Below are 25,694 nucleotides of genomic sequence, written 5' to 3'. Positions count from 1 at the left end.
TAACAGAACAAAATTCAATGTAATAAGCAAGATTCAATAATGTGTAAATTTAAGACAAATAAGAAAATTCCAAAATACCCCAAAAGGGTTAACAGGGAAGTACTCAGCTGCCTCGTAAGACTACAACTTCCGTTTGTAATTCATTTACTTGAACGTAATTATACAAACAAGCTAGGTTATGATTTTAAGCATCTTGCGTATCTGATTGAAGGTTCATTATTTGGGAAACCACAAGTTTAGAAAGCTCACTGATCGCAGCTTGGACCTGATAATCTTCTGGGTCCCTATTCCTTGGCCATCCTGATGATTGAGAGTTTAACCCTGTGTATTCACTTGCTGCAACCCTTGTCTTTCTTGATGAGGCGAGAACAATCTCAAGATCCGACTGTGACAATGGCCTTGGTTCCTGAATTAAAACGGGTAAAAAAAAATTTACAAATTATACCACAATATTCAACAAGATCAGTAAATATGTTACTTAAATTTCATATATGCTATTCATGCAGTATAGGAGTCTGTGGATTGGCCATCAATTTTGAAGTTGACGTTTTTTTCAATACAAATAACCCATAATTAGCATCATGAAGTATTATATTTACTGAAAATGGCATCGAGCATCTTACTTATCTCACTTGCCACTGTCAGTGCAATTAAAATAATCATACCGATATTCATTTAAGCCAAGAAATGGGTGCAACGCAGATGAGAACTAATAGACCCTGTCGTACAAGCTAAGAAAGCAAGAGGTTATCATCTTCTATTTGCTTTTTGTTTTCAGAAATCTGTTTTCTAAATTTTTTTTTTGGAAAATACAAATTAGTTTGACAAAAATAACAAAACCAAACAGGGTGAATACAGATATTGAATACGGATTTTTTTAACTGCAGCATCCTATCAAAGAGGAAGAAGAAGAAGGAGACTAGATGGTGAAACATAAGAAAGAAAAGAATACTGACAGGAGATGACTTCCCTTTCTTCTCTTCATTAAGTAGGTCCCTGATGGGATAGTAGGCTGCTTTCTTGCACAACTCAAGGAGATCTGAACCGGTATAGCCTTCACATAAACCAGCAATGTAAGCAAAGTCAATGTCCTCTTCTACCCTCTCACCCTTCAGAACCACCTTCAGTATCTCCACCCTCTCCCTGCGGTCAGGTATGCCGATCTCAAAGGCCTGAGGAAGACGCCGAAGAATAGCTTCATCAAGTTCTGACGGACGGTTAGTTGCAGCAAGAACCATCACCCGAGCATTCTCTACAGAACCAATATAATATCATCATAATAACCAAAAGCCTTGCCCAAAAACTAGATTAACTAGAGAATTTAAGGCAGGCTACATTTGGATGACATGAATCTTGAGGGGATGAGAACGTAATTATGATATCAGCATTTGGAACAGATTGGAATGGGAAAGTGATTCTGATCATCTATTTTGCCAAGAATCACATTCCTAAACCATGTAAGAATTTGATTTCCCCACTTTCCCATGAAAATCTCACATTCCTGGAGGAATGTTAGCCATTTAAGAGGAACTAATAATAATTGGGCCCACAATGTTTAAATTTTATCATTTTCCCATATAGAATGCCTAATGAAATCAAACGCTTGACTATGATTGACACAGGAAATCTTATTACTAGTAATGAGTTGCCATATCCCTCCAAAATTACTCTCATCCAAACACAGTTAAGCCAACAAATAAAGAATCCAGCATCCAATATGATTAGAAAACAGCTAAGGAAAAACCTCTATAATGCATTTTACAGACGAGAAAGAAGTATGGAACAGTATTACTGTCATTTATAGACTGAGAAAACTCACGGTCTGTGGTGAAACCGTCCCATAAAGCCATGAACTCAGTCTTCATGTTTGTCAAGGCTTCATGGTCTGTTGTGCGACGCTGACCCAGAAAACTGTCGACCTCATCAATGAATATAATGGCAGGCTGGAGTTTATAAGCCAAGCTGAAGACAGCAGACACTGCAGAAGTTTTGTACAATATTAACAATGATAAGTACAGAGAACACAATATCGTGCACATATATAAATTTGCAACATGAAGTACAGAGTTACAAGACCCATCACATCAGAATTATTTTTTTCTTCCTTATTTACTATGTTTCACATAATTAAAGAAGATGGTGTACACTAGCAAATTTTCTAGATTCTTCCATATAGCTTCGATATAAATTCATTAATTTTTCTAGATTCTTACATACTGGATATAAAATTTATGCAACAATTTATATTTTCTTACATATACTGCGAAGGCTCTCGGATGAGATAATGCTTACATGTTGCTAGTTTAACGATGTGACAAAATTTACTGGCAATTTTTTGAGATAAAAATGTCATAAAAGTATAAAGCATTCGTTGCTCATAAACAAGACTAGCAATTAAGATAACATTAACTGTCTCACTTGTAGAAATGGGCCCGCAAAATAAAATCAAAACCCCATGAGTTTATAACTTCTATAGTCACAAATATCAACCATTCTCAATCCTCAGATCCTTTACAGTGTGTTTGGATCAAGGATTTGTGGAGAGAAATAAAATAGTGAAAAGCGATGGAAATATAAGCTAGATTTTGTCGACTAGTCTTTTTTCCTTTCCTTTTACAAATCCCTCCTCAAATCATTGATCCCAACACAGCTTTAAAGAAGCCCTTACTTTAGATTGATAGAGAAACAAGTTGATTCACTCAGAGAATTATTTGATCATAAGCGAACACAGTATTTTATCACAACAGTCCAATGTCTTATGAGTCGTATCTATGGTAGCAAATCAGCAGAGTTGTCCCCTTCAACTACACCAGAATGCCAGCAATGTGAGTTGCAGCTTACATGGCTCTGTTGTGTTGAATAAAAAATATTCTAAGCTGCTGAAGCTCTAACACTTCTTAAATCTAATATTTTCAAATTTATATAGTCATTTACACGCTCTATCATCAACCTCAGCTTTCACTGGCTAACGAATATAGTTTAGTCAACTATCCATGATCAAAGGATTCAAAGCAACTTAGGTGACTTACACCAAGTAATGATAATATCATATACTAAACCAAGCTGAAAGCATGCAATATGTATCATATAGTTTGTATCAATCTGTGTCAAAGTATTGATGACCATATTTCAAAGACTGGATGCGTCTAGGTTTGTGCATATAGCAAATCCATCTAATTTCCAAATCCAAGGATACTTAAATACAGCTAAATATTCACATTGCTTGATTATTTCTATTATATCCTAAAATAAAATGGTCATTTTACGTAAAATGGTAAACTGAAGTAATGGCATGAATATTCACTTCACTCACCTTGAAGCAACATGTTGCAAAAGTAACATAACGAGTGAATTAACTATATGGTAAACTTGACCTCACGTGCTTGCCAAGTGTATGTCCAACTAGCCAAGTCAGGCTATCAAATACCTAAGAAGCACGAACATGAACACGTGACACAACACGACATGCCGACACGTGAATTTTCAAAAAATGTAAAACATAACATGTGAAGGATACATGCAAAATATATAATTTTATTTATTTATTATTTGTCATATATTAGGATAAGTAATATTATATATCATATACATGAATGTTTAGATAAAAGGTAATAAATTTTCATGTCTAAATGAGGAGAATGTGTGTAAATTTACATTGTTTTCGTTTTATCAAATTCCAAGTTATTTTATTCAAATTTGCAATGTGTTTCATGAGGGACTAAGAGTTGGGAAGTGTCTAACGAGTGTAGTGTCCTTTCGTGTCAATATCAGACACGATGTCGGACACAACACACAACATTCTTAGAAGTGTCTGTACTTCTTGGTGGAATATCCTAACCCATATATCAAATGTCCAACATGGGTAACTCGAAATTTTTAAAGAGTCAATCTAATATAGCATCAATTGACAATAGAAATTGAGGTTATCAAGCCCTCAACAGTTAAGCATATAATCTAATTGACAAAACCATCAAAAGAGAAAAGACCAAATGCAATAGGAGATCCACACTTACCAAGTTTTTGTGCATCGCCAAACCATTTGCTCATTAGGTTTGATATCCTCACATTAATGAAAACAGCTCCAGACTCCTTTGCAATGGCTTTGGCAAGCATGGTCTTCCCAGTGCCAGGTGGTCCATATAACAAGACCCCTTTTTGAGGACCAAGAAGCTTCCCGTGTGAAAACAGCTCAGGCCTCCTTAATGGAAGAATCACCAATTCGTATAAAGCTTGCTTAATGGTTTCCAACCCTCCAATAGAGTTAAATTCCACATCTATGTGGTCAGGATTAATTACGTCACAAGCTATTACGTCCTATTAATCATTAAAGAACATAGTAAAAGTCAAACACAAAGAACAACAAAGCATATTTGTGAGGACTTACAGTAACATTTAAAGTACTATCATCCAAATACCAGTATTCAGTTCTTATACAGTTATACCATTCGCATTAACAAATTAAACATCAATCTTTGCTTGTACCTACTAGTGCCAATCATAAACACATGCTAAGACAACCGTTGCCGCAGTTTACTCCAAAACGATACTTTTTGAAATAAATTACTTCTAAGAAAAAGGAGGGGAAAAAAAACTAATATAAAACTCATATTTCAATTGGTCAAGTCACCAAACAAGCAAACTTTAAACACAAAAGTAAGGTGAAAAGGTTTCAAATTGGTCAAGTCAATAAACAAGCAAACTTTCAATACAAAAATAAGGTGAAAAAGTTTCAAGTAAAAAAGGTTCAAACATTTCACTTTGCCAAAGAAAAGAATTTATTGAACTCAGAAGAACTAGTGCAATGGAAAGAGCTACATATCGAGAAGGAAACAAATACCATTAAGAGTAAAAGAACTCCAGACAGCTAAATGTAAAAATAGAACAAAGAAACTAAAAAAGGACAACTGCATCAAACATTCCCCTCATGGGAATTCATATCATTCTTCATTGAACCAACACAATACAGCTAAAGGACTCTCCTTTGGATCATCTTGTTTTGGCTTCAATTGCATTTAAAAATTCCTCTGTGAAAGAACAATTAGAATTGTTTGCTTTAACCCAAAATGCAGCTCTAGTGATTTAGTTGGTTCTAGCAAATTTCAAATTATTAAAGACCCGTATTTCTTGTTAGCCACAACACAAAGAGAGTAGAACAGGGTTTTCCAGAGGATTTTCTTCAAACCTTAGTACCCACCACGACATCAAACTCTCAAAGCTTCCAGGACACACCCAACGTAGACCCCATCATTCCAAAATATTACACCTTACCCTCCATGATTCGGCACAAAGACTAATAAATAATCTGCAGTCTATTCCCCTGTTCCACAAGAAACACAGTTGTTGGTTGAATCATTTGGGATAATCTCTCTCTTAACTGATAATTCTCTTGTGGCAATCCTACCCATGAATGCTAGCCAACAAAACAATTGTATCTTTGGAGGGACAAACTTCAACCATACCACCCTCTTAAAATTCTTTTTCATTCCCAAACTCTTTACAAAATACTTGCAAAAAGATTTGACAGATTAAGTTTTGTTATTGTCCAATTTCCATTCAATTTTAACGAGAGGTATGCCCAAACGCTTGACAACCTCCTTGAATTTGAGCGCTTACTTGGAGGCCTCGCGGTTAGGGTAAAGGTGTCAAAGCCCAATAAACAACACCAAACAGCTGAGGGCAGCACTAGCAGTGTACAAAAGCAGTTATTGCAAGAATTTTGTCTCAGATAAGCCCTTCATTTTCCCCAACCCTCCTAGTTGACAACTTAATTTTTCTTTCACAAATACATATAATATACTAGACGTGCAGTGTGTGCATTTTACTACACTTAAATTATCCCTACCTCCCACTAACAAAATCCCTCATTCTACAATTAGATATATAAATCTATCTATTCTATTATATAAAACACACAACTCACTTTGTGAAGCAGTCAAATATTTTTTCATGCCCTAATTAACCTTATATAACTGCCCAAGTTTTTTACTTCAAATTTGATTTCATCGGAGTTTTTCAAATGAATGTTACAGCCATCTTTCATTTGAGCAGACGCATTACTTGAATTTTATTATACTTAAATTATCTACACTTCTCCAACCAACAAAAACCTTCATTCTACAATTATTCACTATTTAAATTCTTCTAAAACTAAATAGAGAGATAGAAGAGAGAGTCTTGTAACCGAATCAATTGTTGTGTAAATGTTCCGGTCGTGGGTCAAGTGAGCTTTTCCAAAACAAATTTCACTGCTTTGCCCATATTATCAAAGAGAGAATTGTCATCAAAGACCGAACAAAGAACATGCTTTTATTCTTGTGGACAATTAGGCAGCTAAAAAGTGTGATAAAACTTCAAAATTGTTCACACAAAGTAAGTTGTTCCCATCATGCATGCGTGTACATGTCTGCAACTAAAAAAAACTAGGGTTTCTAGTTAGACGGAACACAGAAAAAGATGTGGGTTCTTCATAATCATTAAATTAAAGACAAAAAAAAAAAAAAACAGATTCGAATAGGGTGCTAATCATCTATTACAACATAGATTGAATGCCCAATAGAACATATGACCAATTAGATATCACCGAAAAAATATTAGGGTATAGTAGATATAGGGTTTATGTGTATATATATATACCTCATAGGGATTGGTTTGAATGAGAGGTCTACCCAAACGCTTTGCGATCTCCTTCTTGTGTTCGAGAGCTTTCTTGGAGGCCTCGCGGTTTGGGTCAAGGTGTCGAAGCCCAGCGAACAACACCAGGCAGCTCAGGGCGGCGCTAGCTGCGTACAATATCAATTCTTGCAAGAATTTGGTCTCTGATGAACCCTTCATTTTCTTTCACTGATATGTATGATTGTGTATATATATAGGTATGTGTATGTGTCTCCAGCTGATGAAAATTAGGGTTTTCTAGCTAGAATGTGCAAACTAGGGTTTTCTAGCTAGAAGGGGTAGAGGAAAAGATCTGTTCTTGATAATCAAGAAATTACTCTGTTTTGGGGAACTATATAAATGGCCTTTCTTTCTGAGCGAAAAATATTTTAAAAGTCCGTTAAAAAAAATTAAAAATTAAAAAAATCAATAAAAATTATTTTGATATTTGTAAAAGGGGAAGTGACTAGTCATTTGGACAGAAAAATAAAAAATAAAAATAAAAAAATTACATAAATATTGTATCTCATCATAAAATTATTTATATTTTTATATTTTTGTAATTTTTTTCTCTTTTTCTTTTCTTTTTTTTTTTTCTTTTTTTCTTGGTCTACTTCTTTGCAAGACTTCTAATTTCAACTTCATTTAAATTTAAACATATTTAATAGTTTGCATAAATTACACTTTGACCCATTTATATTTGGTTATTTTTTCATTTTGGTCTTCAAAATTTATTTGTTGGGAAAATTGCAGCAGTGAGAAAAAAAAATTACATTTTCGTGGTGCAACTCTCCTATATGCATGGCATAAATTCATTTATGTGTTTGGTATAACTCTTCTTATATTTTAGAGTTGCACTAAAAAAAATTCACGATAACTGTTACATAATTTAAAAAATATATTATTATATTAGGATTTAAATTTATGTCAGAAGTGCCATTTATATATAAAAATATATTTTTATGCCACGTGATTGTCAATATGTTATTTCCTATCTAATTTGTAATAAAAATTAGCTTTATGGATAAATTAGGAAAAAACTTAAAATATTAAAGGCTAAAATGAAAAAATAAATAAATTTTAATAATCAAGGTGTAAAAATAACCAAATATAAATAGATAATTTTACCCTATTAGTTTTGTAATGGGATGCATTTGATGAATTATAATTACTCATTATATTTTGAAATTTAATTGAAAATGTGTTACTTGACTTGTCATAAAACGTCAACTGGAAATTATTATTTTTTATTCTCATTTAATAGATTTATTATAAAATTAATTTTTTGGTTAATTACATTTTTTAACTTATAGTTTTGTAGAAGATAAAATTATCTCCACAAGAAAAAGTGAGATGACGTATCTTACTCTTTTACTTTGTTAAAGGAAACCAAATGTTAGTGATCATCCCCAACTAGGTTTAGTCAGGAAGATCCCCTGACGATAAAGTCAGTATACTAATCGACCATAATGAAATATATATTGAAAAAGAGGTTCTTGAGTTACCTTCTTCCTGTTCTTAGTGCTTTACCTGATGACTTTTTTATAATCGCTTAGTTTAAATCTTGTTCGTCTTATCATTTGATCTGAGGGTTCTACCTTTGTCTAGTAATGTTGAGTCCAATTACCAAGTTGTTTGTTCCTTTGACCATTAGATCATTATTGTATGGATGGCTAAGATCACGTCAGATGATAGTGGCCAACTTTGTTAGATATCGTAGCCATGAGATGGTTTTGATTAGACAGCTTTCTTGTACACTAGGCCCAACCTATATCTCTAGATTTCCTATCATGTATTCTCATTCATCGAATTAAAAGCTTGATTTGGCAATCCTCCCTTCTCTGCAGATCTTCCTCCTATAAGGGTATCATTACTTTCTGATTAGGCCTAGTTTGGGAAGACTAAATAAGTGCACTTTTTGACTTTTTTTTGTATTATGTGTAGAAAAAGTAGAGAGGAGATGTTGATTGATGTGACCCAAAAAAGATAAAAAGATGAAATAAGTGCACTTTTTTCTTTGTAGCCAAACTTGGCCGTCTTCACATGCTTAGATCAAGACCAATTTGTTGCCAGTTATCATTTGTGAGCTCAAAGAATTGCTTTGGGCTTCCTTCGCTTTTTGGCCTAATATTAGTGAGCTTTGGGCCTAGGCTCATATTTTATCCCTTCACAAGTTTAATTCAAAATTTACTTTAATCCTAATAGTTTCAAATTGAACAATTTAATCCTTACACTTTAAGTTTAAAGTATAAAGATCACTTAGTTTGGTCTTTTCGTCAAGTTGGAGGTTAAAATTAATATTTTTTGACACTTATCAATTTTTTTAAAGCATACACGTAAAACAAATAAATTAATTAAATTTAAAGGGAATACTCAAATTGAAATTGAACTTAAAGTCTAAAGATCAGATTATTTAAATCGGAAGTATAAGGGTGAAAAGTGTACTTAATCCTTAATTTTTTAAATAATTAATAAAAAATTATTTCTATAATATTATTTTGGCTTCGTCTAGTTTAGTTTTGAAATCATGTTTTGAGTTTTGAATTATATTTTAAGTTTTAAGTTTTTGAAATGAGCTTTGAAAAGAGAAAAAAAAAATTTAGTTATGAGTTTTGAAAAGAGTTTAAGTTGTATTTTGAGTTTTGAATTGTATTTTGAAATTGGGCGAATTACACTAACAGTCCCTATAGTTTGAGGTTCGTGTCACTTTGGTATAGCGATCCCGGTTGTCCCTTTACTGTTCTGTTATATTCCGGACTCAGTTCTGTCATGTTGGTGGTGGTATACCTTGTTGTCATCCTTTAATTCCGCTTGATTGAGTTTTAGGATGTATTGGGCAGAGTTGTTACAGGTTGGTTGGCCTTTTAGTTTCAATTCTTTGTTGCCCAGTTTTTAGGAGGTCCGCTTGAGCGGGTCTTCTTACGCTCGAGCGGATATTGCACACTCCCAGTATCTTGATGCTCTGCAAAACTTCTGCAAGCATGTTTTTCATGCTCGAGCAGGTTTCTTTACACTCGAGCGGTAGCGCTCGAGCGGGTACTCTGGCGCTCGAGTGGGTAGTACTTTTTGGTGTAAGTTCTGGGAGGGGGAAATCTACACTCGAGCGGACTGGTTTTCGCGCTCGAGCGGATGTACTTTATTCTTGTGTCTTGGCGCTCGAGCGGACCTAGTTTTTTGTTCTTGACGCTCGAGCGTTGTGTTCTCCGCTCAAGCGGGAATGTCGTATATCAGTTGGCAGCTGGGCATTTTAAAATCACTTTCTACATTCTCTCTCTCTCTCTTACTTTCTAAAAAGACATTTTGAGAGTTCCTCTCTCTAGAAACTCCCTTCTCTCTAGGGTTTGATCTAGTCAGAGTGTTTCCTTTTCCTTCAGCCTTTGTAAAAGTTGGGTTGATCGTCGAGGGCTACACTTTGATCCGAGAATATTGAGTTTTGGAGCACGTTGAGTTTCTTCATCTTCTTCCCTTGAGCTCCGATTTTTGAGGTAGGGATTCCTACTCACTCTTATGGTCTTTGACATAGATTTTTGGTTGTTTTGATAAAGTGTTGAAGTTGGGTAATTTTGGGACTTAGGGTTTCGAAATGTTAAAAAGAGGGTTTTGTTATTTTGATTCCAAGAATGTGTATTATGAGTTTCAAAATAATGATATTGTTGTTGGTTGTTGATATATAGACCATTGGGTCAATATTGGGAAATGGGGTAGAAAACCCTAATTGGTTGTATAAATTAATTGGTATGATTAATTTGGGAAAATTGTGGTTATATGGAATTGAGTTGAAAATAATGAAATTGACTCATTATATAGTAGAATAGTGGAATTGGATTCGTTAATCACTCACTTTTGAAAACATTGATATTTTATCTGTTGGAGCTTTTATTATCTGTTTAGAAATAATTGCTTGGACTACCGGTGGAGGGTAGTTTTGATTGTTGTAGACAATACATGATGATTAGGCAAACTAAAACTAATCAATTGGATATGTCATAGAGTATGACGGTTGATAGAATACATTAACATTATGTATTGATTGATTGTGTATATGACCTATGTGTATATACGTTATGTGTATGGGAGGAGATAGGGGATGTACTCCACGGTTTAGGGAAAAATAGGGGATGAACCTCTAAATCGGATGTTGTTTGGGAGAAGATAGGGGATGGACTCTACTGATACAGCTCATATGCTTGTCAGTCAATGTGTTGATACAGCTTATATGCTTATCTATTGAAGTATTGATACAGCTCATATGCTTATCTTTGGAAGTGTTGATATAGCTAATATGCATATCTGTTGAAATGTGGATACAGCTTGTATGCTTACCTGTTGAAATGTTGATACAACTAGTATGTTTATCTATTGTGAAATGGGAAATGTCTAATATGAGTCACTGTCTCATATAAGTGGTTGGCCAGGTTCTGAGCCGTTGATGTAAATTATGAAATTGATAAGAAATGGAAACTGAAATGAAACATGAATATAGCGGTCATGAAATGGAAATGGATTATGAATTGATTTATGGAACTTGAACATTTATCAATTGCTAACGTCTTAGTTATTGCTCATTTTGTGTTTAGCATATTTCTACTGGGCGTTGGCTCACCCTATATGGGATATCATTTTCAAGTACAGGTAGTATGTCACCTCCAAGGACATAGCTTGAATGATGATGAGAGTTGAAGACTCTTTTTGTTTATTTTGTTTGTATTACATGTATATCAAGCCAAGGGCTTATCTTGTATAGAGTTAGTACTCTTCTTTTGTGTGACCAAGTGTTGACTTGGAAAGTTGCAAGCCCATAGGGCATTTGCTTTTGTTGTTTACATGTAATACTATTGTAAGAACTACTCTGATGAATATAAATGGTTGGTTTCTTTTATAGAGAGGCTCCAAGAGGAGCCAAGATGGTCAGAGTGACGGTAGGAGACAGAGGGGTTCTAACCCTCAGCAATCTCAGGGTGGTTTGTCTAGATCGACCTTTCTAGTGCCGAGTGCGGGCTCTAGGAGAGGTAGTCAGGAAGGCTTGACTTGTTTTGCGTGTGGCCAGCTGCGTCACAAGTCTTCGGTTTGCCCGCAGAAGGGAGGGTGTCAACGAGCTACTTCTTCTTCAGCTAGACCTCAGGACCAGAGTCAGGGCAGCGGCCAGCCTTTGTCTTGCTATCAGTGTGGTCAGCCTGGGCACCTGAAGAGGTTTTGCCCACAGTTGAGTGCCACTTCGGGTGCGTCTGGTTCTAGACAGACGTAGGGTTTTCAGCCAGCTCAGTCTGTGCAGGCCTTGAGGGCCAATCCAGGAGCTTCGTCATCTCAGTCAGTGCAGCAGTCTTTTGCTTCTAGAGGTGAGTAGGTGGATCAGGGGCCTACAGGGCGCGTGTATGCTGTTACCGCGCAGGATCTTATACCTGCTCCGTCATTTGTGAGAGGTACCTTCTTGTTTTGCAATTCGGTTGCTAGTGTATTGATTGATACGAGTGCATCTCATTCTTTTGTATCTGCTGCATTTGCATCTGTTTTGGAATTGGAGTTGGCACAGTTAGCATCTCCTATATGTGTAGTATCGCCTGTTGGTGGTGAGTTGATCTTGAAACAAGGCGTTAGAGGTTGTGATATAGAGGTCACCGACCATAGGCTTCCTTTTCCTTTTGTTGTCATGCCTATGAAGGGTTTTGATGTTATTTTGGGTATGGACTGGCTATCGTCATATCGGGCTGTTATTGATTGCTACCGCCAGAGGGTCACGGTTTGTACCTTGAGCGGGGAGTGTTTCCATTTCTTGGGGGATCGGGTTGGTAGTGTGTTGCCACCGATGTATGATCTGCGAGGGCAGAATAAGCTTAGTGGTCTACTTGCCAGCTTTATGAGTGGTGAGTGTGATGAGACCCAGATCGTATTGCCGAGGGTGGTTTGTGAGTATTCGGATGTCTTTCCCGTGGATCTCGTCAGTTTACCACCCCACCGAGAGATAGAGTTCTCTATTGATTTAGTGCCAGGCATAGCACTGATTTCTATGGCACCTTATCGTTTTGCCCCAGCCGAGTTGAGTGAGTTGAAGATTCAGCTCCAGGAATTGCTAAATAAGGGTTTGGTTCGCCCTAGTGTTTCGTCGTGGGGAGCACCAGCCCTCTTTGCTAAAAAGAAAGATGGTGCCTTGAGATTGTGTATCGACTACTGAAAGTTGAATCGGGCTACGATTAAGAATAAATACCTTATGCCCCGTATAGATGATTTGTTTGACCAGTTGAAGGGTTCCCGTTGTTTCTTTAAGATAGACTTGAGATCGGGTTACCACCTGAGGGTCAGGGAGAAGGATATTCCTAAGACGGCATTCCGTATGCGGTATAGCCATTATGAGTTTCTGGTGATGCCATTCGGGCTTACCAATGCACCGGCAGTCTTTATGGACTTGATAAACCGGATCTTCCAGGAATTCTTAGATCGATTTGTAGTAGTTTTTGTGGACGGCATTCTTATCTATTCGCCTTCTGAGGAGGAGCACGAGGAACACTTGAGAGTGGTACTTGAACTGCTTAGAGCCCATAGGCTGTATGCCAAGTTTGGAAAGTGTGAGTTCTGGCTAGGAGAGGTCAAATTCTTTGGCCATGTGGTATCCGGGGAAGAGGTGTCTGTTGATACATCCAAGATTGAGACAGTGCAGGATTGGGCACAGCCTAAGAGCATTTTTGAGATCCGCAGTTTTCTGGGATTAGCTGGGTATTACCGTCGGTTTGTGAAAGATTTCTCGAGGCTAGCTTCGCCGTTGACTAGATTGACGCGAAAAGGGGTCAAGTTTGTGTGGAGTGAGACTTGCGAAAAGTCGTTCCAAGAGTTGAAGGTTAGATTGACCACCACTCCGATTTTGATTATTCCGGAGTGATGGTTGGGTTATGCGGTTTATTGTGATGCCTCACAAGAGGGTTTGGGTTGTGTGTTGATGCAAGAGGGGAAAGTGGTAGCTTATGGCTCACGTCAGTTAAAAATACACGAGAAGAATTACCCTACACACGACTTAGAGTTAGCAGCAGTGATCTTCGCCTTGAAGATTTAGAGGCACTACCTTTATGGTGAGAGGTTCGAGGTGTTCTTGGACCACAAAAGTTTGAAGTATCTGTTTACATAGAGAGACTTGAATTTGAGGCAGAGAAGGTGGGTGGAGTTCATTGAGGACTATGATTTTGAGTTGCACTATCACCCGGGAAAGGCCAATGTTGTGGCCGATACCCTTAGTAGGAAATCCATTAGTGATGTAGCTTGTATAGCCATCCGGGAATGGGAGATGTTGGGTACACTTGGCGAGTTTGATTTGCTTCTGGACGAATTTGTTGAGGCTGCGGCCTTGTTTTCTGTTGTTGCGCAGCCTACACTTGTCACACGACTGTTAGAGGCACAGAGAGGTGATCTTGAGGTAGAGTCCCTCCGAGAGAAGATCTCCAGTGGGAAGGTTGAGAAGGGTTTGACGGCGTATCTTGACTAGAATGTGAGATACCGAGACCGTTTGTTTGTGCCGGAGTCTTGCCGAGAGGAAGTACTCCGAGAGTTCCATCATTCACGCCTTGCGGTGCATCCGGGAGGCACTAAGATGTATCGGGATTTGGGTCGCCAGTTTTGGTGGCGGGGTATGAAGAGAGATGTGGCTGTTTTCGTATCGAAGTGCCTTACTTGCCAGCAAGTGAAGGCCGAGCATCAGAGGCCAGCGGGTATGCTGCGACCCTTGCCTATTGCCAAGTGGAAGTGGGAGCATGTCACTATGGACTTCGTTATAGGTCTTCCGAGGACTCAGCGGGGTAGTGATGCCATTTGGGTGGTTGTAGACCGGTTGACTAAGTCAGCGTACTTCATTCCTATACGCGTGAGAGATTCGGTAGATCATCTCGCCGACTTGTATATTCGGGACAAAGTGAGACTGCACGGGGTCCTAGTGACGATCGTCTCAGATAGAGATCCTCGTTTTACTGCTAGGTTGTGGCAGAGTTTGCAGAGTGCCTTGGGCACTAAGTTGACCTTTAGTACGGCTTATCACCCTCAGACTGACGAGCAGTCTGAGCGTACTATTCAGATCCTTGAGGATATGCTTCGAGGTTGTGTCCTTGACTTTAGTGGGACGTGGGAGAGACACTTGCCCTTGGTGGAGTTTGCCTACAACAACAGTTTTCAGTCTAGCATCGGTATGGCACCGTTTAAGGCCTTGTATGGCCGACCGTGTAGGTCTCTAGTGTGTTGAGCCAAGGTGGGTGATGCACCTTTGTTGGGTCCAGAGTTGGTTAGGGAGACGACAGAGAAAATTGAGCTTATCCGTAGGAGGCTTGTTACAGCCCAGAGTCGCCAAAAGAGTTATGCCGACCGTAGGAAGAGGCCGTTGGGGTTTGAGGTAGGTGATCATGTCTTCTTGAAAATATCACCTAGGTGAGGTTTGATGAGGTTCGGGAAGAATGGGAAGTTATCCCCTCGGTTTATTGGTCCCTTTGAGATCCTTGAGAGGATTGGTGAGGTTGCTTATCGTTTAGCTTTGCCGCCGCAGTTGTCCGGAGTGCATGACGTGTTTCATGTGAGTATGCTTCGGAAGTATGAGCCGGATCCGTCCCATGTATTGGATTGGACCGACTTAGAGGTTGATGAGGATGCCTCGTCTGAGGAGAGACCAGTTCAGGTCTTGGATAGATGGGATCAAGTCCTGCGTGGCAAGACCATTCCTTTGGTAAAGGTTTTGTGGAAACATCATGGAGTGGAGGAAGCCACTTGGGAACGTGAGTTGGAAGTCCGCGAGAAATATCCGGACTTGTTTGTTGATGTGTAACCATGTATTAGTAATTTTGTATTATCGTTGAACTTTAAGAACATTATATATGTCTTAAGTTGTAAAACATTGTGAATGTTTTGGTTAATGGAAATTTGTTATAACATTGCATATGTTCAATGTATTGTGAAAATGCAGGCATGATGTTAATGTTGCATGTATTATGGAATTGTGGAAAATGAGTTGAAATTGGTAAATTTCAAAGGAATACATATTGATAATACAAGTTGTTATGTGTAATGTGAAATGCCTCTTGAAAGAGATGGGATTGACCGGTAATGGGTTGGATTGTTTAATATTATGTTGTAGCATTGTTGAGAATGGAGAAAACCTGTTTTTGAAAAACTTGTGTTTAATTTCGGGGACGAAATTCTTTAAGGGGGGAGATTATAGCTATCCCGATTGTCCCTTTACTGTTCTGTTGTATTCCGGACTCGGTTCCGTGATGTTGGTGGTGGTATACCTTGTTGTCATCCTTTAATTCCGCTTGATTGAGTTTTATGATGTATTGGGCAGAGTTGTTACAGGTTGGTTGGGCTTTAGTTTCAATTCTTTGTTGCCCAGTTTTTAAGAGGTCCGCTCGAGCGGGTCTTCTTGCGCTCGAGCGGATATTGCACACTCCCAGTATCTTGATGCTCTGCAGAACTTCTACAAGCATGTTTTTCACGCTCGAGCGGGTTTCTTTACGCTCGAGCGGGTAGTACTTTTTGGTGTAAGTTCTGGGAGGGGGAAATCTACGCTCGAGCGGACTGGTTTTCGCGCTCGAGCGGATGTACTTTATTCTTGTGTCTTGGCGCTCGAGCTGGCCTTATTGCGCTCGAGCGGACCTAGTTTTTTTTTCTTAACGCTCGAGCGTTGTGTTCTCTGCTCGAGCGGGAATGTCGTATATCAGTTGGCAGCTGGGCATTTTAAAATCACTTTCTACATTCTCTCTCTCTCTCTCTTACTTTCTAAAAAGACATTTTGAGAGTTACTCTCTCTAGAAACTCCCTTCTCTCTAGGGTTTGATCTAGTTAGAGTGTTTCCTTTTCCTTCGGCCTTTGTAAAAGTTGGGTTGATCGTCGAGGGCTACACTTTGATCCGAGAATATTGAGTTTTGGAGCACGTTGAGTTTCTTCATCTTCTTCCCTTGAGCTTTGATTTTTGAGGTAGGGATTCCTACTCACTCTTATAGTCTTTGACATAGATTTTTTGTTGTTTTGATAAAGTGTTGAAGTTGTGTAATTTTGGGACTTAGGGTTTCGAAATGTTAAAAGAGGGTTTTGTTATTTTGATTCCAAGAATGTGTATTATGAGTTTCAAAATAATGATATTGTTGTTGGTTGTTGATATATAGACCATTGGGTCAATATTGGGAAATGGGGTAGAAAACCCTAATTGGTTGTATAAATTAATTGGTATGATTAATTTGGGAAAATTGTGGTTATATGGAATTGAGTTGGAAATAATGAAATTGACTCATTATATAGTAGAATAGTGGAATTGGATTTGTTAATCGCTCACTTTTGAAAACATTGATATTTTATCTGTTGGAGATTTTATTATCTGTTTAGAAATAATTGCTTGGACTACCGGTGGAGGGTAGTTTTGATTGTTGTAGACAATGCATGATGATTAGGCAAACTAAAACTAATCAATTGGATATGTCATAGAGTATGACGGTTGATAGAATACATTAACGTTATGTATTGATTGATTGTGTATATGACCTATGTGTATAAACGTTGTGTGTATGAGAGGAGATAGGGGATGTACTCCACGGTTTAGGGGAAGATAAGGGATGGACCTCTAAACCGGATGTTGTTTGGGAGAAGATAGGGGATGGACTCCACTGATACAGCTCATATGCTTGTCAGTTAATGTGTTGATACAACTTATATGCTTATCTATGGAAATGTTGATACAGCTCATATGCTTATCTTTGGAAGTGTTGATATAGCTAATATGCATATCTGTTGAAATGTGGATACAGCTTGTATGCTTATCTGTTGAAATGTTGATACAACTAGTATGTTTATCTATTGTGAAATAGGAAATGTCTAATATGAGTCACTGTCTCATATAAGTGGTTGGCCAGGTTCTGAGCCATTGATGTAAATTGTGAAATTGATAAGAAATGAAAACTGAAATGAAACATGAATATAGTGGTCATGAAATGGAAATGGATTATGAATTGATTTATGGAACTTGAACATTTATCAATTGCTAACGTCTTAGTTATTGCTCATACTGTGTTTAGCATATTTCCACTGGGCGTTGGCTCACCCTATATGGGATATCATTTTCAAGTACAGGTAGTATGTCACCTCAAAAGACATAGCTTGAATGATGATGAGAGTTGAAATCTCTTTTTGTTTATTTTGTTTGTATTACATGTATATCAAGCCCAGGGCTTATCTTGTATAGAGTAAGTACTCTTCTTTTGTGTAACCAAGTGTTGACTTGGAAAGTTGTAAGCCCATAGGGCATTTGCTTTTATTGTTAACATGTAATACTATTGTAAGAACTACTCTGATGAATATAAATGGTTGGTTTCTTTTATATAATTGCATGTCTAGTGATGGGTTTTATGTATTATTTTGAGGGCGTTACAAGTCCCTGACTTTTCAATTGCGACACATTTGATATGAAATTTTGAATCTTGTTCCAAATAAGGACAATTGAAGATACCATTACTTAATTCCAAGGGCAAAATCATCAATTTGATAAAATATACACTAATTTGACAAAATAAATGTCAAAAAATATTTTTAAATTTTTAAAACTTATTTCTACATGCCAAAGATAAAATTATGTAAAATAGATAAATCTTTTAGACATTTATTTATTTATTTTTTACCAAATTAATTTTTATTATGTATTTGGATAATGATCATGTAATGGGTGATTGTTTTTATTTTCATTAAATTAGTTTCTATTTTTCCAGAAGTCTAATATAGCGACAACTTTAATATCATTATTAAACCAATCCATTAAATCAAAAAATCTAAAACTAAAAACATTTTATATATTAAATACATCGATTACACATTAAAATCTTAATAACCACCCATTACATGATTATCATCCAAACACATAATAAAAATTAATTTGGTAAAAAAAAAATATAAATGTCTAAAAGATTTATCAATTTTATATAATTTTATCTTTGGAGGGTAGAAATAATTTTTAAAAATTTAAAAATATCTTTTTGACAATTTTTTGTCAAATTAGTGTATATTTTATCAAATTGACGATTTTGCTTTTGAAAATAAGTAATGGTATCTTCAATTGTCCTCATTTTGAACAAGATTCAAAATTCAGGGTCAAATGTGTCACAATTGAAAAGTCAGGTACCAAAACTGACACAAACCTCAAATATAGGGATTGTTAGTGTAATTCGCCGTTTAAAATTTTTTGGATTTATTTTTTTTATAAATATTTAAAAATGTGTAAATATTTTTTATTATAAATATATTTTTTTTAATGTACGTTGTATTTACTAGATTTGTGCGTTGTATTTCTAATTTTTTTTTATAAATATTTGATTTTTTAATAATTTTTATTTTATTTTTTTGAATATTTTTATTTATTTTTTAAATTTTTAATTTTTCTGGATCCCCCGTATATATTTAAATCATAATAAATTATTTGACCAATACTTAAAAAAATAACAAAATATTTTTTTTGAAAAAATAAAAAAATAAAAAATATTTTTCTTCAAAAAATTTTTAAAAATATTTCCTAAAAAAATTTTACAAAAAAAATTGAATTTTTTTGTTTGTTTTAAAAATGGAGTTTTGAAATGAGTTTTGAATTGAGTGTTTGGTTATGTGTTTTAAATTTTTTTTATTGCAATCATGATTTCAAAATTAAACCAAACACCACCTTTAATTTTCACTTTATCTAACTAATTTTATTTTCAATTACATGATTAGTTTTTGACCTTAAGTGTGCAAAACTTTTTATTAACGAAAATGCTTATAGATGTTAAATGAGTTATCAAATAATTTATATAATACTCACTATTGTCACACATTCCTCTTCTCTTTTTCTTTCTTACTGTCTCATCATATCTTTTTCTTTTTCTTCTTTTTTTTTTCTCATTTCACCGCTATCTCTTATTCCCTTTCCACTTATTATAGGCTTTATAAATTAACGAAATCTACCAAGTTCTGAATCGATTGTTGAGGTTGAGATTTATAGCTCTTTGAAAGATTGCGGTGCAGTTTGTGAGGGAGGTTGTAGTGTGTTAATGCTAGAGTTTTTGGTATTTACATGGTAGAGGCTTTCAATGGATAGGTGATAGAGGCTGTTAGATAGATGCAGAGAGGATGCGGATAGGCTTTGGGGGGAATGGGAAGGTGGTGGTAGGATGTGAAGAAAGGGGAAATGTGAGTTTTGGTGGCTAAAGGAAACAGGACGGAATAAGGATTTTATTATTGGAGGGGATTAAAAGATAAAATAAAATTTTTATTATATACATAAATGAACATGTTTGTATAATATGATATATAAATTATATGTATACATATAAAAAAATTTAAATATCATAGAAATAATTTTTAATAAGATGAAAAAGTTTTTTTGGTATAAAATAAAAAGAGAATGCAAGATAAGATAAGTATGAGATATATATTTTTTATACTAGGGTCATTTTATGTATAAAATCAAATTTGTATATTTAAAATGTCATAATAAATTATATTTTTTACAGAAACAGAGAGGCTATGACCTCCCATAATCTATTCCTAATTCCGTCCCCGAAAGGAACAGAGATGGAGAGGGCTGATGAATGGTTGTGAGGTACATAGTAGATTTCAATAATAGTTTAAAATAGGTGATTGTAATACTGTACAATCAAGTATAGGTTGAGATTAATTTTAATTTGAAAGAGTTAATAAAAAATGACAAATATGTTAGAAAATAACCTTCTCATTAATGCATTTAAATACGGTAGATGAAATGTTACAATTGATTCAATTAAAAAATTATTTGTTATAGGGTTAAACGTGAGATTTTTTAAAATAATTTTCCTAAATAAGTTTTGTAATATAGATCTGCCTTAAATAATTTTCCTAAATAAGTTTGGTAGTATAGATCTGCCTTAAATAATTTTCCTAAATAAGTTTTGCAATTATAAAAGAAGAAAAAACAAATCAGTGATTTATTTATTTTTATTTTTTTAAAAAATCAGATTAATGGTAAATTAAACTTTATAAAGTTTAATGGTTAAAGCCATAAACTTTTGGAAGATTTACGTGCAAGGTGACTTATTATCTAATAAGTCATGTGATAATTAATGATATTTTTTATCAAACACTATTAAAAAGCGTCATTAATTGTTAATTTTCAACGATAGTTTGAAAATTTTATCACAACAAAACGTCACTAATTATAATTTTTAGCAATATTTTTAAAAATCATCAAAAATTACTAATTTTTAACTTTTAATAACAGTTTAAAAAATTTGTCACAAAAAAGTCACTAATTATAAGTTTTAGCGACAATTTATAAAAATTGTGAAAAAAAATTATTAATTGTCAATTTTTAACAACATATACAAAAAATAAAAAAAAAAATTAGCAATAATTTTACTAGGACTAACTTTCAATAAGACTTAATGAGAATTAAATCTAACTTTTAGGACCTATTAATAATTTACTCTAAGCTTTTCTATGATTCTGTAATTATTTTAGAAAATTAGAGCTAATTTGTAATTTCTCCATTATAAAAACACCAAAAATGATTGAGGCCTCAAATTTTTTGGCTCAAATTTGCCTCGAATTTGGTTTTTTTTTTTTTTTTGCTGGGTTGATGCTTTGCTTATTATTATTATTATTATTTTTATTTATTTTTTTCTGCAATGATTTAGCCCAGAAAAAACAAACAAACAAAAAAAAAAAAAAAAAAATTGCATTTCGAGGCAATTTCGCGCCTCAGTCTCGAGGCCTCAATCACGGCTCTAAAAACACAGACACAATCAGGTGAAGCGCGTATGATCACCAATCATGTTCGCATTCATGATGCTGTAGATCAGTCAATCGAATGCCGTTGGATAACAATATGTGATTTTTTAGTCAACTTTGAAGCTTGTTCAATGTCTCTCATGGGTCAGGTTTGATTATTCGGATATAAAATAAAAGATATATGCCTTGAGATTCACTCAATATATGCAATGAATAGGATACATGGATAGAATAACATATCTTATGCTCATGTTGGTTGAGTGCATAATATAGCACTGGATTTTTCTTATCCATATTTGTTTTACAAAAAAAATTATGGGATAAAAGCAAGAAACATACATTAATGTCCATTTTATCTCTATGCCCATCAACAGACAATATATATGTATGCCCATCAACAAGCACAATGTAAATAATTTTAAGATTAAAATGTAGTTATAATTTATACGTATTATGCTGAAATTTATAAAGTTTGTGTCATGTTTTGATAAAGATATTGAAAAAATATATTGACATATTTTTCTTCTTAAAGAACTTATAACAATTTTGCTTGTATTACACGCTCTACAAAACTCAAATAAAATAACAACTCCCCTTAATCTTAATATAAATTAAGAAACAAACATATAAGATTTAAAGTTATATTTCATATCAAAATATAAAAGGCAGTAAAAAAAAGTATAAACAGTGAACAAAAAACAGAAATAAAGTTATACTGTCATACACCAAAAGAGTAGGTTAAAATTTTACAAAAAGTTGGTTAAAGCTTTACAAAAGATGTATGCTTTACAAAAAATATGTCAGTAACATGTCATACACAAAAAATTATATTGTCATACATCAAAAATATATATGCTTTACAAAAGATGTGTCAATAACATATCTTCAAATATGCGTTTGCCCAAACTTCCTCCTCATTACTTTCCAAAAACTCTTTGTATCAACTTTTATGTATCCCCAATGAGGAATATGCACAACAATCTGGTAATTTGTGGAAACAAAAAAAAATATAGATTAGTACATTTGTTGGATATATACATGTCAAAATACTTTGAGAATAAAATTACCTTATTACATCCCCATCGAAGCAAGGTAGTCGTATTTCTTCTTTTAAGCTCCATAGATTTTTCGGTCCAATCCTACAAAAATCCAAATTTCAAATTATTATTAAATTGAATTTTTTTAAAAAGTTATATAATTAGTAGAAATAAATCTACATGGTTACCTTCTAATAAAACGTCATTTAATCTGCATAGAATACTATAGCAACAATTCAGGATAAACAATATTTGTAGTAGAATCCAAAATATCTCTTGGGAAGAGAATACTTATATGATCAAAGGATGTACATCTAGACAATGCCACATATAATTGTCCATGGCTAAACACTGGTATACGCAAATCAACCCCAACAAATTTCACAGATTGTCCTTGAGATTTATTAATGGTTAAGGCATATGCCAATCGGACTGGAAATTGACGTCTTGTCATTTGGAAAGGCATTTCTGAAGAAGATGGTGTCAAAGATATCCTTGGTATGAATGCCAAATTGCCAAACTTTTCTCCAGTTAAAATTTGAGCTTCAATTATGCGAGTGTCGCACCTAGTAACCATCAATCTTATACCATTACATTGTCCATCTTTCGGTGCAATGTTTCTCAACAATATTATAGGACGACTCACTTTCAACTCTAACTTAAAGGTTGGCAAACCAGGAGGATCCAATGAATTTAAATATTCATTAGGATATCTATTTGTAATGGTAGGATCAATTTCATGATCTTCAGACATTTTATCTGTTGCAAGATAAGTATATAATCTCCCTGGAAAGATATTCAACGCAGTAGTATTAATGTCACTGACATCATCGCTACGCGCAGACAGAATTGTGCATTCAGTTAGAAATGTTGGGGTTGACGTCTCTATCATATTCAATTGTGGATAAATTGTAGAGAGTAATTCATTCAAATCTTGACATTTGTGTATTGTTGATGAAAGGTTAACGATTTCTTCAGGATTAGTCCCAATCTAAAAAAAAAGTGAAATCAATAAAAAAGTAAGTGTAAACACAATTTATTAATTTAAAATAATCTATATAATACAGGTTAAAGTAGTGTTACCTCCGTCAAGAAATTTGCAAAATTAGCATTTTCATGGCCTTCATGATTCAAGCACATATTCAAATCCAAAGTCAAGATATATATATATGCTTCCATAGAACAGAGTGTCTTAATGATGCATTCACAATTTGCTCACAAACTCTTTTGGGTATAACTGGTAAGATTTGTCGACAGTCTCCATCAAGAACAACAGTAATACCACTAAATGGCTTAACACTATCACAAATATCCCTCAATGTACGATCAACCGCCTCAACACAACGTCTATGTTGCATAGGAACTTCATTCCAAATTATGAGTTTTGTTTCTTTAAATAACTCAGCTTGTAATGATTGTTTGCTTAACCCACAAAGTGAATTTTCCAAGACATCTAACGGAATGCAAAATGTTGAATGTGCAGTGCGACCTCATACCAGTAACAGTGATGCAATTCCAGACGAAGCCACAGTAACAACGATATGCCCAAGGCTACGACATTTTAATGCAATCGTATTGTATAGAAATGTTTTCCCTGTTCTTGCACCCCCATTCAGAAAGAAAACAGTTCCTTTATTTTGAAAAACTAAAGAAGTGATTGTATTATAAGCATTCTGATGTCCATTATTAAGACAATCAATAGTAATTTGTGGATCTGCATGTTGTGCCTCACTCTGCAATTGTTGATGTTCAACTATCAATCGATTACCAACTACTGCACTCCAATTTGTAGTAGGTTGTGGCATAGGTGGGAAGTCAATTAAACTTGTGCCTAATTCATGAAGCATTTGATTCAAAAGATGGAGACCATAATCTTCAATTTAAGCCTCAGTTGGTTTAGAAATGACAAACAATGTACAAATCTCATGTGCAAGATCATCACATATATGCGTTGAAAATTGATTCCATAATGCACATGGATTTAGTGGAGAGCACTGGGTGAGAATAATACTAAACAATCTCCTCAATTGATATCCAATTTTTATAACTGCAGCCTCTTTCAAGCATTGTATCAAATCTTCATCATCTTCTAAAAGCCTCCTTGTAACACATGCTAATTTAAATGTATCATACACAACATTATCGACCGTGTGTAAAGACTAAAATGACTTTGGTCCTTTGACAACGGTTAGTAACAAACGTAGATAAAATCTTTCACCACAATTAGGGCTAGCAAAGTACATTCTACCAATTGCATATCCTCTTTCTCTTGATTTCCATCTATTTTCTGACTTGAGCCAAACAAAATGTTGTGTAAATTCTTGATAAGTGAATGGACATTCATCTTCACTGGCAGCACGATATGCAAAGAAGCCAGTAAGAGTTGACATTTGTTGACCAGCTCTTGATTGAATCGTTTGTAATGACTCTTCTGGGTTAAAAACAACGCGATGCATTCTGGGTAAATAAAGTGCCAATCATATAACTGTTGGCATCTCTGCGTGCAAAGGATGACCAAATATTCGCCAAGTAGCTTCTGGAGGTCCAATATACCTTGCATCGAGATAGTGTTGAATCTCATTTATCATTCCTAACACCATCGTTGTACGATCATAACCCTTATAAATGTACTTATGTATATGCTTGACACATCTCATTCTGGCCCAAACTTTCACATTTATATGACAGTTGAAAAGTTTTGAAAGATATGCATTGTATGGTACGACATCCCTGTTATCAACTTCTTGCCCTCTCACAGTATGTACTTGACCATTATTGCGACGACGATAGATAGCGTATCTATCTTGATCCATAGTTGTTGTTTCTGTGAAAGCTCGAGGGTATCTCTTAGTGCATTTACCATTTTCCATACATGGTGCTTGCGGATTTCGAGCACCACATGGTCCATGTACCATACAACAATTGATAGTTTCAAAAGGCATAGGATCATCTTTTGGGTCTGAAAATTCTGCACAGACCAATTTGTCTACTTGAGCACATGTCCGAATTTTGTCTGGACCCTTGAGAAATAAAAGTACATGCATATGAGGGAGGCCTCGTTTTTTAAATTCAATTGTAAAAACATGTGCAACTTTATTTCCAAACACTTTATTTGTTTCTATCTCCTTCATCAAACATTTTATCTTCAACTCAAAAACACGGGCAATTAAATCAAGACGATCAATAGGTTTTTGATATGGTAATAATGCTGAAGTAATTTCTGGCCAATTGGGATTTGTAGTCATGGTAAGAAAAATATCTAGGTGTTGG

The 25,694-nt window shown here is 35.0% G+C and overlaps 2 protein-coding genes across 3 annotated transcripts; both read right to left on the bottom strand.

The window, feature by feature from the left end:
- LOC114294448 (uncharacterized) lies at positions 1-7,087 on the bottom strand. Of its 2 annotated transcripts, XM_028238584.2 has the most exons (5): positions 6,634-7,087; positions 4,014-4,314; positions 1,820-1,978; positions 957-1,252; positions 1-406 (listed from the first exon to the last, which is right to left on the bottom strand). In XM_028238584.2, exons 1-5 carry the CDS (start codon positions 6,829-6,831, stop codon positions 185-187), a joined length of 1,176 nt encoding a protein of 391 aa, XP_028094385.2. In that variant the 5' UTR covers positions 6,832-7,087; the 3' UTR covers positions 1-184. The 2 variants fall into 2 exon arrangements, with proteins under 2 accessions (XP_028094385.2, XP_082738148.1); XM_082882022.1 differs by having other exon boundaries at positions 1-1,252; positions 6,634-7,006.
- Positions 7,088-22,497: 15,410 nt separating this feature from the next.
- LOC145797547 (uncharacterized) lies at positions 22,498-25,332 on the bottom strand. Its single transcript, XM_082884930.1, has 6 exons — positions 25,181-25,332; positions 24,763-24,881; positions 23,921-24,255; positions 22,991-23,415; positions 22,613-22,635; positions 22,498-22,526 (listed from the first exon to the last, which is right to left on the bottom strand). The coding sequence occupies exons 1-6, from the start codon at positions 25,330-25,332 to the stop codon at positions 22,498-22,500; spliced, it is 1,083 nt and encodes a 360-aa protein (XP_082741056.1).
- Between the last annotated feature and the right edge of the window lie 362 nt (positions 25,333-25,694).

This window comes from Camellia sinensis, chromosome 8 (assembly GCF_055761805.1).
Source record: "Camellia sinensis isolate YWXY chromosome 8, ASM5576180v1, whole genome shotgun sequence".
NCBI classification, from domain to species: domain Eukaryota; kingdom Viridiplantae; phylum Streptophyta; class Magnoliopsida; order Ericales; family Theaceae; genus Camellia; species Camellia sinensis.
Note: the sequence above shows the minus strand (reverse complement) of the source record. Positions and strands in the feature narration are given on the sequence as shown.

Excerpts from the sequence above, each read along its gene's own strand:
- LOC114294448 (XM_082882022.1), bottom strand. The coding sequence starts at position 6,831 with ATGAAGGGTTCATCAGAGACCAAATTCTTGCAAGAATTGATATTGTAC. Across the intron at positions 1,979-4,013 it reads TGGCGATGCACAAAAACTTG|TGTCTGCTGTCTTCAGCTTG; the intron begins GTAAGTGTGGAT and ends AAACTTCTGCAG. Across the intron at positions 1,253-1,819 it reads GGACGGTTTCACCACAGACC|AGAATGCTCGGGTGATGGTT; the intron begins GTGAGTTTTCTC and ends TTGGTTCTGTAG.
- LOC145797547 (XM_082884930.1), bottom strand. The coding sequence starts at position 25,332 with ATGGACCATGTGGTGCTCGAAATCCGCAAGCACCATGTATGGAAAATG. Across the intron at positions 24,256-24,762 it reads TGCTGCCAGTGAAGATGAAT|GCACAAGTTTAATTGACTTC; the intron begins GTCCATTCACTT and ends TTCATGAATTAG. Across the intron at positions 23,416-23,920 it reads GAATTGCATCACTGTTACTG|ATTGGGACTAATCCTGAAGA; the intron begins GTATGAGGTCGC and ends CTTTTTTTTTAG.